Source organism: Sphaerodactylus townsendi, linkage group LG05 (genome assembly GCF_021028975.2).
Source record: "Sphaerodactylus townsendi isolate TG3544 linkage group LG05, MPM_Stown_v2.3, whole genome shotgun sequence".
Lineage (NCBI taxonomy): Eukaryota > Metazoa > Chordata > Lepidosauria > Squamata > Sphaerodactylidae > Sphaerodactylus > Sphaerodactylus townsendi.
In genome coordinates, this window is record NC_059429.1 from 39691731 (window position 1) to 39704463 (window position 12733).

General features: G+C 41.6%; 1 protein-coding gene across 1 annotated transcript in view; it reads right to left on the reverse strand.

Moving 5' to 3' along the window:
• ABCA4 (ATP binding cassette subfamily A member 4) overlaps positions 1-12733 on the reverse strand; it is a 158989-nt gene that overhangs the window by 30162 nt on the left and 116094 nt on the right. Inside the window, exons 30-39 of the mRNA XM_048496239.1 lie at positions 11969-12067; positions 10717-10906; positions 7431-7525; positions 6174-6206; positions 5179-5284; positions 4768-4842; positions 4120-4289; positions 3504-3681; positions 1748-1863; positions 695-842 (exon numbers count right to left, since the gene is read on the reverse strand). Coding sequence (XP_048352196.1) covers positions 695-842; positions 1748-1863; positions 3504-3681; positions 4120-4289; positions 4768-4842; positions 5179-5284; positions 6174-6206; positions 7431-7525; positions 10717-10906; positions 11969-12067 — 1210 coding nt within the window. The remainder of the gene's footprint in view (positions 1-694; positions 843-1747; positions 1864-3503; positions 3682-4119; positions 4290-4767; positions 4843-5178; positions 5285-6173; positions 6207-7430; positions 7526-10716; positions 10907-11968; positions 12068-12733) is intronic.

The window sequence follows — 12733 nt, forward strand, 5'->3', positions numbered from 1 at the left end:
CACTGGGTACATGCCCCTGCGAGGGTGTGGTGAGGGCGTGGTGTGGCATTCCAGGGTGGGGGAGGGCAGGGGTGTGGCAGGGGTACAGGGCACATGTGTGCCCTGGGTGCAGTTCCCCTTCATTCCGCCCCTGGGGCAGGGGAGCTTGGACCAAGCCCCGCCCTGTCTCTCTGCAGGCTAGCTCCTGCCGTTCCTAGGGCCCAGGAAGGGCAAAAGCTGGCTTGCATGGAAGCAGGAGGGCATGGCTTGGTGGCATGTGGCTGGCACACACTCCCTTTCATCACGTTGGGGGCCCCCGGCACCCAGCACACACCCCTCATGTGACCAAAAGGCGTGCACCCGGGGACATGGGTGAACCCATGTCCCTATAGGCCGTATGCTTCTGATGAGAACTGGAATACTGAAGGATGGAATGGAATATTGAGAGAAGCTAAGTAAAAAAGGAAGGACCAACCTTTTGAGAGCTCACAGCCCACCTAGCCTTTTGAGACATCGAAGAATCCAGAAGAGGGAGGTTATGGGGGAGGGATTTCCAAACTGTTCTCTCTGTCTTGATTCTTGATTGCTGGCTTGTTTCTGCCAAACTAGCTTTTTAAAGCTGACTAAATATGCATCAGCATAAGCCACTCTCTAGATTGTAACTAAAAGTACAGAATACTTACAATGCTGAACTCTATGAAAAAGAGTTACTTACTGGATTGTTTTCAAAGAGCTCCAGAATAAATGTAATGGCACTACTGTTTATACCAATGAAGAGGTTGATGCAAGACAAGGCAACGTAGGCTGTGCTGGGAATACTGAAGAAGCAGGATGCTGGGTACATCATTGGAATTATGGCCCACCTGGAGGCAAAAACCAGGGGAAAAAATCAGTATCCCCTGCATTGTTTTCCTGTGATGATCAAAGTGGGGTTGAGATGGTATAAACTTACACTGAAGAATGTCAAAATAGGTAAGAAAGCCTTTATTTCTACTAGTGCATTGGCCCATGCGTCCTCATTTTAGCATTCTATGTTTTACTGATTTCTTTCAGATGAAGGTGAATGTAATCAGTATATGATGCAATACATGAACCCAACATCATGAGCAAGTCAGTGGTGCTTATGGTGATTGAACAATGATATCTTCTCCACATTATTTATCTGAGCTAAGTGGAAGGAGATCCAAAAACAAGCTGGCACAATTAATGATGTAATTGTGCCACAGTTGTCTGCAATTAAGTGTGACTGGTACCAGTTCAGAATCCTCCAGGCCACATAATTTGATTGACACAATGCAGAGATTTTGGGTAACACAGTCATTTTTATGTCCCATATAATTTGCTCTGAGGCAAAATTCTCAAAGCCAGTGTGGTGTACTGGTTAAGAGCAGGTGGACTCTAATCTGAAGAACTGGCTTGATTCCCCACTCCTCCACATGACTGGTGGAGTCTTATCTGGTGAACCAGATTTGTCTCCCCACTCTTACATTTTGGTTGGGTGACCCTGGACTAGTCTCAGCTCTTTGGAACTCTCCCAGCCCCACCTACCTCACAAGGAGTCTGTTGTGGGGAGAGGAAGGTAAAGGAGTTTTGTAAGCCTCTTTTAGGAGAGGAAGGGGGGTATAAATCCAAACTCCTCCTCTTGTTACTCTCACTATTTTTTCTGAACCTCCACACAAGACAAATCACTTTAATGTTCAGATCATGTAAATCATAGCCTCCATGATAGCTTTAATAGAAAGAAAAAGGATACATCTAGATTACTTACCCATACAGAAGTAGCAAAGCTGTAAGAGCTGGGAGGTTGTCTGGTGATGTGTAAGCTTTCTTTTCAAAACCAATGAATATTGCCACTACTAGAGCAGCACTCACAATATAATTCACCTAGCAAAGAAAATAGAAAGAAAAGGGAAAGGCCAATGAAAATCAACTTAGAATTCACTTGGAACCATATTTTTGCTAGTAGTTTTCAGGATTCATGACACATAGCGTGCCTTGCTCATGGAAGAACTAGAAAGTTACCTAGAAGATCAGGGCTGGTTTTGGTTTTGGGAGGCCCTACACAGAGGAAAGTGTCACCTTTGACCACCAAAGAGGAAGTGCCAGGGCTCATGGGACATGCTGGACAAAAGGCATGTGCAATGGAAGGGGGAATGAAATGAGATGGGGAATTATGTAAGATTGAGTGAAAAAGGTAACTGGAACCAATTCCACATTTCTCACTTCTGAGAAATGAATCAATGGCATGGAGGAAGAAACAGCAAAAGAACTGATCTTTTATGAAATGGTAGTAAACACTCAATCAGTAGTTTGGGGAGAAAGAAGATCATCCATCCATCCATCCATCCATCCATCCATCCATCCATCCATCCATCCATCCATCCATCCATCCATCCATCCATCCATCCATCCATCCATCCATCCATCCATCCATCCATCCATCCATCCATCCATCCATCCATCCATCCATCCATCCATCCATCCATCCATCCATCCATCCATCCATCCATCCATCCATCCATCCATCCATCCATCCATCCATCCATCCATCCATCCATCCATCCATCCATCCATCCATCCATCCATCCATCCATCCATTTATTTGAAATACTTCTATCCATCTTCAAAATATCTCACCTTACATTATGACAACCCCCGAATAAAAGAACACATTTACAACTAGTCTCTCTTAAAATGAGTTAGAAAGCAACCTAGAAGACAAGCCTTAGCAAGAAAGAGAAATGGTCCCATTAGCATATTTTGTCCAGAAATGAATGCATGAAATTTTGAAAAATGCAGAGCCTTGGGAAGGTACAAAGAGACACGGGTATGCAATGGAGGGGAAATGTAATTGTACAATAGGGGGAGCAGTTGAGTGCATGTTCAGTTCCTGACATCTCCAGCTAAATGAGTTAAAAAATTAGAAACCTGACAGCTGGAGAGCCACTGCCCACTGGAGATGTGAGTTAAATGACCCAAGGAAGCTTTGTATGCTCATCTGTGTAAAGTACAAAAAGGAAGCTATGCTACTTCAAGATAAGTTACAGGTTACAGTGATTAGGCTCCAGGGGTCTGCAACCTGCGGCTCTTCAGATGTTCATGAACTACAATTCCCATCAGGGGCTGATGGGATTTGTAGTCCATGAACATCTGGAGAGCCGCAGATTGCAGACCCCTGCCTGATCTCAGAAGCTAAGCAAAGTCAGCCCTGGTTAGTACTTGGATGGGAGACCACCAAGGAATACCAGGGTTGTTATGCAGAGAAAAGCAATGGCAAACCATCTCTGCTAGTCTCTTGCCTTGAAAATCCTACTGGATCACCATAATGTTGGCCACCATACAATGGCACTTTACATACACACACATACACAAAATTTACATACACAAAATTAAGTAAAAACAGATGAGAAATCTAATACTTTAAACCACTCTGGTGACATTTTATGATGAGGCTTTACTGAATGAGTTGGATTCAGTGCAACAGAAGACAATATTTTCCTGTATCACATCTACAGCCTACTCACTATGTCCCAAAGGAAATTGGTTAGCCAGTAGGTGACAGGGCTCACGCCACTGACAAACTGGAGGTGCTTGGCTTTTGTCACTCGTTCTTGAATCAGGTATATAACAAAGCTTGCTGGGATGAAGGACATGGCGAAAATCACACAGATGGAAACAACAGCATCTACCGAAGTGGTCAGCCTGTAACAGGAAAAAACAGAAGGAGAAGGAACAGTCCATGAGCAAGGAAGGAAAGTGACATAAATCTCCCAGCTGGGATAATTTCTGGGTTTGGTGCCTGGTGAGGAGAAAAAACTGAAACTGTCAAGGATGAGGGGAGAAAAGTTTGGCATTCCCTCTTCCCCTGCTGCTTCTTATCTACCACTATCCCCTCCAGCCCCTGCTTTATGAAGAAAACTGATATTGACCTTGTAATGTTCATTCTACTCTGTAAAAACTTAAAACTCAATAAATTTTTCTCCACAACTAAGATAAAAAGGGAAAGACACAAACCTAGCCCTCGAAAAACAAACCCATCATTCAAGGTGAGCAGAAGTGAAAAAAATAAATGCGGCGATAGCATAAACAATACACCTTAATTGTATTCACAAAACAGAGGGGCAAACTTATGTTGCTTACACAGTGACTTCAGAAAGCTGCTCCTTAGTGAGATTCAGGGGATGATTGATGGCAGTTATCCCATATTCTTCAGGGTCTTTGCTTTTATGAAGATTGGCTCGAAGGACTGCATTGTTGGCAATATTCAGATAACTGACCATGGCATGCCAGCCCTTGTTGTTAAACCAGACCTAGAAGAGTAAAAAAACACATTAGCAACTTGATTTAGTCTATGGCACACAAATTGCCTGCTTATGTAAGCTGTTTATTTCTTGTATTGTCGAAGGCTTTCACGGCCGGAATCACTGGAGTGCTGTGTGGTTTCCGGGCTGTATGGCCGTGTTCTAGCAGCATTCTCTCCTGACATTTCGCCTGCATCTGTGGCTGGCATCGTCAGAGGATCTGATCCTGCAGGCCAAAAACTGAAAACTAAAAATACCCCAAAACGAACCCTGCATTTTTGGTGCCCCCCACAAGGTGATGCCCTTGGCAGCTGCCCACCTTGCCCAATGGGCATTACGCCCCTGAACTGGAGTATGATCCCGAGTCTACCCTGGTGTAATTGTGCTGTGCGGAAATGGCTGAAGTGTGCATTTTTCTGGCTTGTTACTGTCTTTTATCAAACAGGGCATGCTGGATGCTTGGCTTTATAAGAACAGTTCTTAATACCTTAATATTGTCTTCAGTTTCCATGTGTTTTAGAAAGTCTGACATTTCTTCAGCAACAGCTGCTGATGCTTCCCCCTAAATAACAAAAAATAAAGACTAAAATGCCATGTGAACATAATTAAGTCAGCACTGTTACTATGAAGAAATTGCTTCGAGTTCCCCTGCCCTCGAAATAAATTGGATACTGAGTACAAGAACATAAGAGGTACCCAGCTGAATCATACTAGTGGTCAACCTACTCCAGCATCCTGTTTCACATGTGGCCCACCAGCCCAACAAACAGAGCCTATATGCAAGGTCTGATGTTGCCCATCTCCCTGTACTGATATTCAGAAATTCACTGGACATGGTGGTTCCCTTTAATCATCATGGCTAATTGTCAATGATTTTCCATGAACAATCCTTTCTTACCGCTGTTATGTTCATCATTTGACCAAGATCTCTGAGAAAGCCAACCATTTGCTCTCCAGTGACATGAAGGACTGGGAGTTTTCCTCCAATGGAAATTCCTCCATATCTAAACACAAGACCACATTGTTACTCATCAATTATGGAGTGCTACATTACCCTTTTAAAAAATGATGATCGTATTAAATGCTCAGGAATAAACGTGCCTGTCTTTTAAAAAGGAAGCTTGCCACAAGTACATTTATTTTATTGATATTGATCTAAGTAACCTTTTTGTCTCCAGGGATCTCAAAATTAATTTCTGCAAAACTGCATCTGTACAGAACAGTAATCAAGGATGGAAAGAACTTGATGACATGAAAATACATTACAGAATAACATGATTCTATCAAGTAAGGATGTGGCTATAGAAATTCACTGCTACAGGTTTTCACATTTCTGCAGTAAAAAGAATGACAATTTTATTTTTATAGGAATGACAATTTCATTTTTAAAAAGTATTTCAACCATGAATAAGGAATGTTGTGATAAATTACACCATATTATCAGAAACAGCAGGTGTGTTCCTATAAGTAAAATACTAATGTAACATTGCATTTTTTTCCTAAAATTGCACAATAGTAATCTGGATAAATTATGAATGAATGTAATTGCCTTTGATCATGTTAGTATTTTATTCTAATGAATTTATTAAGAAGAGATTATGAATGCTAATGCTAAGAATTTGGGTGTGTGTGTGTGATTTTCTTTTGGGTTTAACTGAAAAAGATTTTAAACTATTATTGTAAGCCACCTTGAACCACAAGGAAAGGCTGGGCATAAATAAATAATGCTGCAGGAGCTCCTTGTAGGCCATCAGCTATAATCTTAGAGAGAACATTAACTGATGAGCCAATCCATGCTATCAGTCACTCATTCCTTCTTCATTTGAGACCAAGTCTTTACAATCCAAAATTCAACAGAAGATCTACATCAAGTTAGAACAACGGTCATCCTACCTTCGCTCATTAACCCAGTATTTGCTCTTCAAACTGCAGCACAGAAAAGAAAACATGAACATTACAATATTCTTTATTATTCCAAATCAACACTGGTTCTTTCAGACACAACAGTCTATGCAAAGGGAACTGCTCAGTCAATTGCATCTGGGGATGTTGTGTTTATTTTTGCTGACCAAGAGATTTGCAAGAATTATACAGTACAAGAATTATAAATCCTGTTCAGATGACTAGTGAATTCAAGGGGGAGATGGGATGGAGGGCTGAGATTGTACCTGCTCTCAGTACCACATGCTTATGATGACCTTTTTTGTACACAATCTAAGATCCAGTACCCAGCTGAGCATGCAGGGAGACCGTAATGAGCTCATGGTTTATAGTGTGTAAGCTCTGTATAGAAGATCAAATAAACATGTGAAATATGAAAGCAGAGATAGCAGGTGTCATCTTCAACACACTTCAGGAACATAATAACTTATTAGAAAGGATGATTATCAGTTTATGATGCAGAACCAAATACATATAAATCATGCAACAAGTTTAACATGCATTCAAACAAGTCTACTAAAATGTGGCTGGCTTTAAACAGCCAGGTGCAGTGAACTTGTAGATTGCAGTGTGGGCACATGGTGCTTCTTTCACAACTCTTGGGTGCACATGCCTACCTCTCCAGATATAATAGTGAAAAACAGATGTGTGGATCTTTGAGCAGCAAAAGACAGAAAATGTTGCATGGTATTTCATGCATTTAGGTGTCATTCTGAGTAGTGATGGCAACAAAAAAAGAAAGAAAATGAAACATTACAAAAATATATCCTGTCATGAACATTTCCAGCATTGATCTGTTTCAGCATGCTGTGTGGCCCATTCTGATCCAGCTAACCCCTAATCTTATTAAGCCTTTTTGAGAATGAGCATGACCACAATATTACTTGCCCCATTCCCCCCAGAAATCACATGCTGGGCAGTTTCATGTCAAGCATCATGTTATGATGGGGGCAGCTGTTTTGAACAGATGCTTCTTGCAGACAGAAAAGTGATATTTCCCCAAGGTCTTCTGAAGACCTCCTACTCCAGTGAGGTAGAGGAAAGCACCAACGGGCTCTTGGCTTTGGGGAAGAAGAAACTAGGCACCAGGAAACCCATCACTGAAAGCACCTGTTTTATATTTAGAACAGACCATTCCAAGATTTAATTCAAACTGTGAGCTGAAAGATTTGAATGACTCTTCATTAAATTAAATTGAAAAATCCAAACCTGCTTCTTATGAGGCTGGGATAGGTTTTCACCAGGAAATCGGATATGTTGTGGTGAGTGAGATCCTGAAGAATGTCTGTGGAATGCTGCACTCTCTAAAAGTCAAAAGATCATACAAAATTTAAAAAAATATTTCAGTCATTCACCTTCATGGATCAGAATCTGGCAGTTCAGAATGGCACAGGCAGGAAAAGGCTGCATGACTTGAAAATTATCTTTCTATAATTCTGGTTTAAATGAGACATTAAAGTGTTCTGTCTCCACTTAAGAGTTTCAGTAGAAACTGGTCCTTTTCCGGTGGCCTTTCGGAGTTCAAATCAAATAAAACAATAGATATTTGCAACCTTAAGCTGGGTCAGTTTTACTAGAGGCTGCCAGCCAATTTTTACGCTTTGATGAGCCTCCCCCTAAAGATGAATGCACCTGACACTCAAAACCCAAGCAATTAGTGTCTCCTGGCTGAGAGTCGTTCTTATAAAAACACTTTTGTAATTTTAGAACACAGTCATGTGCACAGAAACTATTCAGCAGCTAGCAAATATGCATATGAAAAATGTTCATGTAGTGTGTGAATTTAACCACAGAGTGGCAGCATTAACCACCTTGCTTAAGAGAGAGGAGGTGAACCAGGATAGTGTAGAGCAGTGGACTCTAATCTGGAGATCAGGGTACAATTCCACAACCCCTCTCGTGAAGCCAGCTGAGTGACCTTAGGCCAGTCATAGTTCTCTCAAAACTCTGGTCCTTTCCACACAGCCAAAATAAAACATTTTAAGGAAGGAAATAAAACATTTCCTCCAAGGAGTTCAACACAGCTTTTCCCCCAAAACATTTTGAAAATGTTTTATTTCAGCCTCAAAACATTTTACTTGGATCTAAACTAACAATCTTTTTTCTGGAAACGTTTTCAAAATGTTTTCTTCTTGCTTGTGCAGAGAAACAGGAAACATTTTATTTCTCCTGCTTGAATTTGAACCTCCATGCTCTCTGACTCTGCTATTTTTATTTTTCTGGCCATCCGCCATTTTCTGCTTCTTCAAAGATTCTCCAGCTGTCCATCATGGCTACCCACCATTTCTGTCATTGCTGTACATTAATACATTCATTACTGCCTGCCAATAACACCACTATGCTGTTTTTCCCCCCCCCCCCCCCCCAAATTGTGTTGTAGATTCGAAGCTATGTAGATTCAATGTCAGAATCGGCAAGGTTTTGGAGATTGTAGCACTGAAGCCACAGATGTGTGATTGTTTGTTTTTTTAAAGAACATTTTCAATCTGAAATGTTTTATTTTACAGGCTATGCAGACAAAACCCACAAAAACGATTCTTCTAAAAAAATTCAAAATGTTTGGCAAATGTTTTAAATGCTTTTGCAGAAATAGTCTCTGTCAGCCCACACAGAGGCAGACAATTGCAAACTACTTCCAAATGTCTCTTGCCTTGAAAACCCTATGGGTCATCCTAAGTCAACTGGAACTTGATGGCATTTTCCATCACCACCAAGAGAAACGTGAAGTGGCCAGCCACCATATACCTAATGGTTTTCTTGAAAGAATTCTATCACCCCCCAGGGGGTGAGTTTTCTGGCACTTCCTTGTTTTCTACTGAAGCAGATAATGACATTATAATGCCCAGTCTAGCAATTACCTAGTCTAGCAACTGCCCAACATGATGCCAGTGTATTAGCAAACAAATCTCTCTTCCATGCTCAGTAAAGCTTCAGCTGCCCATTTCCACACGTTAAGTTATTATTAAAGGGGCAGGACATTTTTACTTCAGGGTTGTCGGCAGCCCTGGAATCAAGAGAGTTCTCTCATTCATCACTTCAAACACTCTACAAGCAAAGTAATATTTATTTCAATTTAATAAATGGGTGAAATGGAGCCAGAAAGTTACAACACATTCCATTTTTTTTCAATGAATAAAAACTGAGAATGAATTTTAACCCAGAACTCCAAGGTCCAAGTTGCATTTCATTGGCATACTGTAGCAAATTTGCTTTTTAAAAGTCCAGTCCATTAGCTTGTTGCACAAAGTAAGCCTGAATACTCAGCTCATTTTCTTTCACGTGTATCCTGCTCTCTTTCAAGAAGTAACTTTCTCATAAGCACTCCTAAAGGTTGTAGCAAATCTAAATGAAAACCATTTCTGTTTTAAAAGAACAAGAGGGAAGGAAGAATATGGCTCTGCATACCTCATCTCCTATGCTGACTTGAACATTGAAAGCAGAGGCACAAGGGAACTATAGCAAACCCAGATTGAACAACCCACTGCATTTTTATTTTTGTCAAAAAAAAAAAAAAACCAGCAGAGAAATCTGAGTGCCTGTGCAAAAGGGCTCTGTCATTGATTTGGCCGCAGACATTCATTAACTCTGCCCCTTAATTTAAAAAACCATAAATAACAGGGCATTTTGCTGCTTGTCAAGCAGTAAGCTAAGTGTGCAGGTGGTTAAGGGCTGCAGAGGCAAGTGATTGCAGGGTGCAACCAGGCTAGCTCAGCAAATGCCCTCAAGTATCATTTTGATGGGCCCTAGAAATTGGAATAAAAATGCAAGCCTTTGACAATTCTGTTTGGAAAGTAATATTTTCCTACTACTAGAAAGACAATTATAACATGGCATGAAAGCTCAGAAACAAAATGTAATTGGGCAGGGGTGAAAGAAATTTAATTTTTTTACCAGTACTCTCCTGCAGGGCTTGAAGCAAAAGATGGAGGGTAACATTTTGGATGCTTTCTTACCAATGCTCCCTACTGGATTATTTTCACCCCTGTAACTGGGAGCCTGCTTTCAGTAGCTACTAAAATGGACCAAAACGATTATGATTCTAATTTTCCTCTTTTCCACTGTTCTACACAGTTCCATGGCCTGGTTTGCTTCTGTTGCACTGAAGGGGTTTTGTTGCACCGAAGGGGTAGGGAGGGGTGGCATGCAAGGGGAGGGAGGGAGAGAGTGAGGGGTGGCATGCAAGGGTGGGAAGGGGAGGGGGTTCAAACTAGCATCTCCAACCTTTGAATGTGGCTGGGAATCTCCCAGAATTTAGAACTCATCTCCAGTTGAAAAAGATCAGTTTCCCTGAAGAAAATGGTTGCTTTGGAGGGGGATTCTAGGACAATATCCCACACTGAGGTCCTCCCCAAACGTTTTCCTCCCCAGTTGCCATCCCCCAAATTTCCAGGTATTTCCCAATCCAGAACTGGAACTCTAGTTCAAACAGGATGGTTCGACAGCAACCACAGCATTTCAGACCAGTGAATAATGGCATACAAACATTGCACAATACCTGTGGGGGAGGAAGTCCTCCAGCTCCCAATGGACACTCAGGTAGCATAGTGAGTTTCTTCTCTGTGCTGCATTTGCAGACGGGAGAGGGGTTGTCAGCACTCCACTTGTTGGTGCGAAAAAGAACAGAGACGTTATCAGGAACAGTTGGCGTCTCCCAAGTCGCTGATGCATTAATGCAAGTATAGTTCCTGAATATGGATTCAGAGAAAAAAATCGTTATCACATTGATCATGCTGGATCTCCAGAATTTTATTATACTCACATATCTCACCTTCACTATAGTGCCCACAGTTAAAATGAGTGGCTCCCAAACAGATCAGAAACACAAATTCAGCTTGAACAATCAGAAAGACTACTATCCCTACTTACAGACAGGTAACAAAAATTGTATTGGCACACATTAGTATAAATTTTGATACCATTTAACAGCCATGAATCTTCTAGTAAAGTATTTTTAATTTGGTGAAGATGTTAATAATTCTCCATTAAAGATTCCAGAGGACTCTCATAGAATGAACTGGGTTTACATAGGGTGATGGAATGGGTATTTAACCTGTTTGGACATGTCTAGAGGTCACTATGAGAGATTCTAACACAGCTTAAGTGTTCTGTCTGTTGCCACACAACAAATTAGGCTACCTAACTAGATACAGGAGTGGGTGTGGGTTTTTGTGTTCTGCAGGGTGAACTCAGACTTCCTGTCAGACAGTCTAAGCATTGTCTTTCCCTACATATTTATAACAGCATGGCTTCTTCCTTACCATACTGCCTGGTGGTAGTAAAACAGGGAGTACTATTAAACTTAGATTGTGTTGTCATAGAAACTAGGAGAGGCAGAGTGGTACACTAGATAGTAATAATGAGTAATAGAAAACTAGTAGAAGAGCAGATTCCATATTTTTATTTTGCCACTGGCTTGCTGCCTGACACTGAAAAAAAACAATTATTCAGGGTTTCAATTTGCTGGGAAAGACTATTCACTCCTGTTCCAAGACCTACCAATGAACACAGAAATCTGTCTTATTCCAAGTCAGACCATTGATCCATCAAGATCAGTACTGCCCACTTGGACTGGCAGTGGCTCTCGAGGGTCTCAGCTAGAGGTCTTTCTCGTCACCTAATATATCCTTTTTACCAGAGATGATGGGGACTGAACCTGGGAACTTCTGCATGTCAAGCAGATGCTCTGTCTCTGAGCCACAGCCCCTCCCCCTGGGGTGCTACCCTGAAAAGAAAACAAAGTGACTCACTGAAGGGGTTCTTTCTTCAAGCAACGATTTCCAAATCCTGGTTTTTTTAGGAAGGCGTCAGTAAGAGAAACCATCTGCTCACTTCCAGGCCGCTCATTGCTAATGAGATTGTATGAGATTTAGGCTATAAAGAGATGTTGAATTACAGAAGCAGCACAGGTGCAAAACAAAAATGAGATGGTTGCACAGATAGAGTGGAGTCATGGCAGAAGTGAACCATTCAAAACCCATGATAAAATAGGCATACAAGCTATTTGGGAGCAGCAGCAGGCCATTGCTTTCGCATCCTGCATGTGAGCTCCCAAAGGTATCTGGTGGGCCACTGCGAGTAGCAGAGTGCTGGACTAGATGGACTCTGGTCTGATCCAGCAGGCTCTTTCTTATGTTCTTAAGCTTTAACAGGACTGCAAGAAGGCTACAGAATGTCATCATCACCCTTGAATGAGGACGTTTACGCATGGTCAAAATTTCCTGGGTTGAGCAAAATATTCCTGTGCAGTCAAAAATTCCACATGGTTACCAGTGCTAAAGCAGGTCTGCCCCGGTGTTGCCTTGCAACATTTCCTTTACCCCGGGATTTTTAAAAACTGCCAGTTTGGAGGTTTAAAAAAAAACCGGTGTGACACTGATTGTGCCTGTTACTGTGCAAAAACCAATTGGGAGCAGGACTGGTTTATTTTTCCTGCTCAGCCACCTGATGTTAATTCAAGCTGCCACTCAAAAACAACAGCCAATCAGAATGCGGGACACTGGGCATGCTAAGGT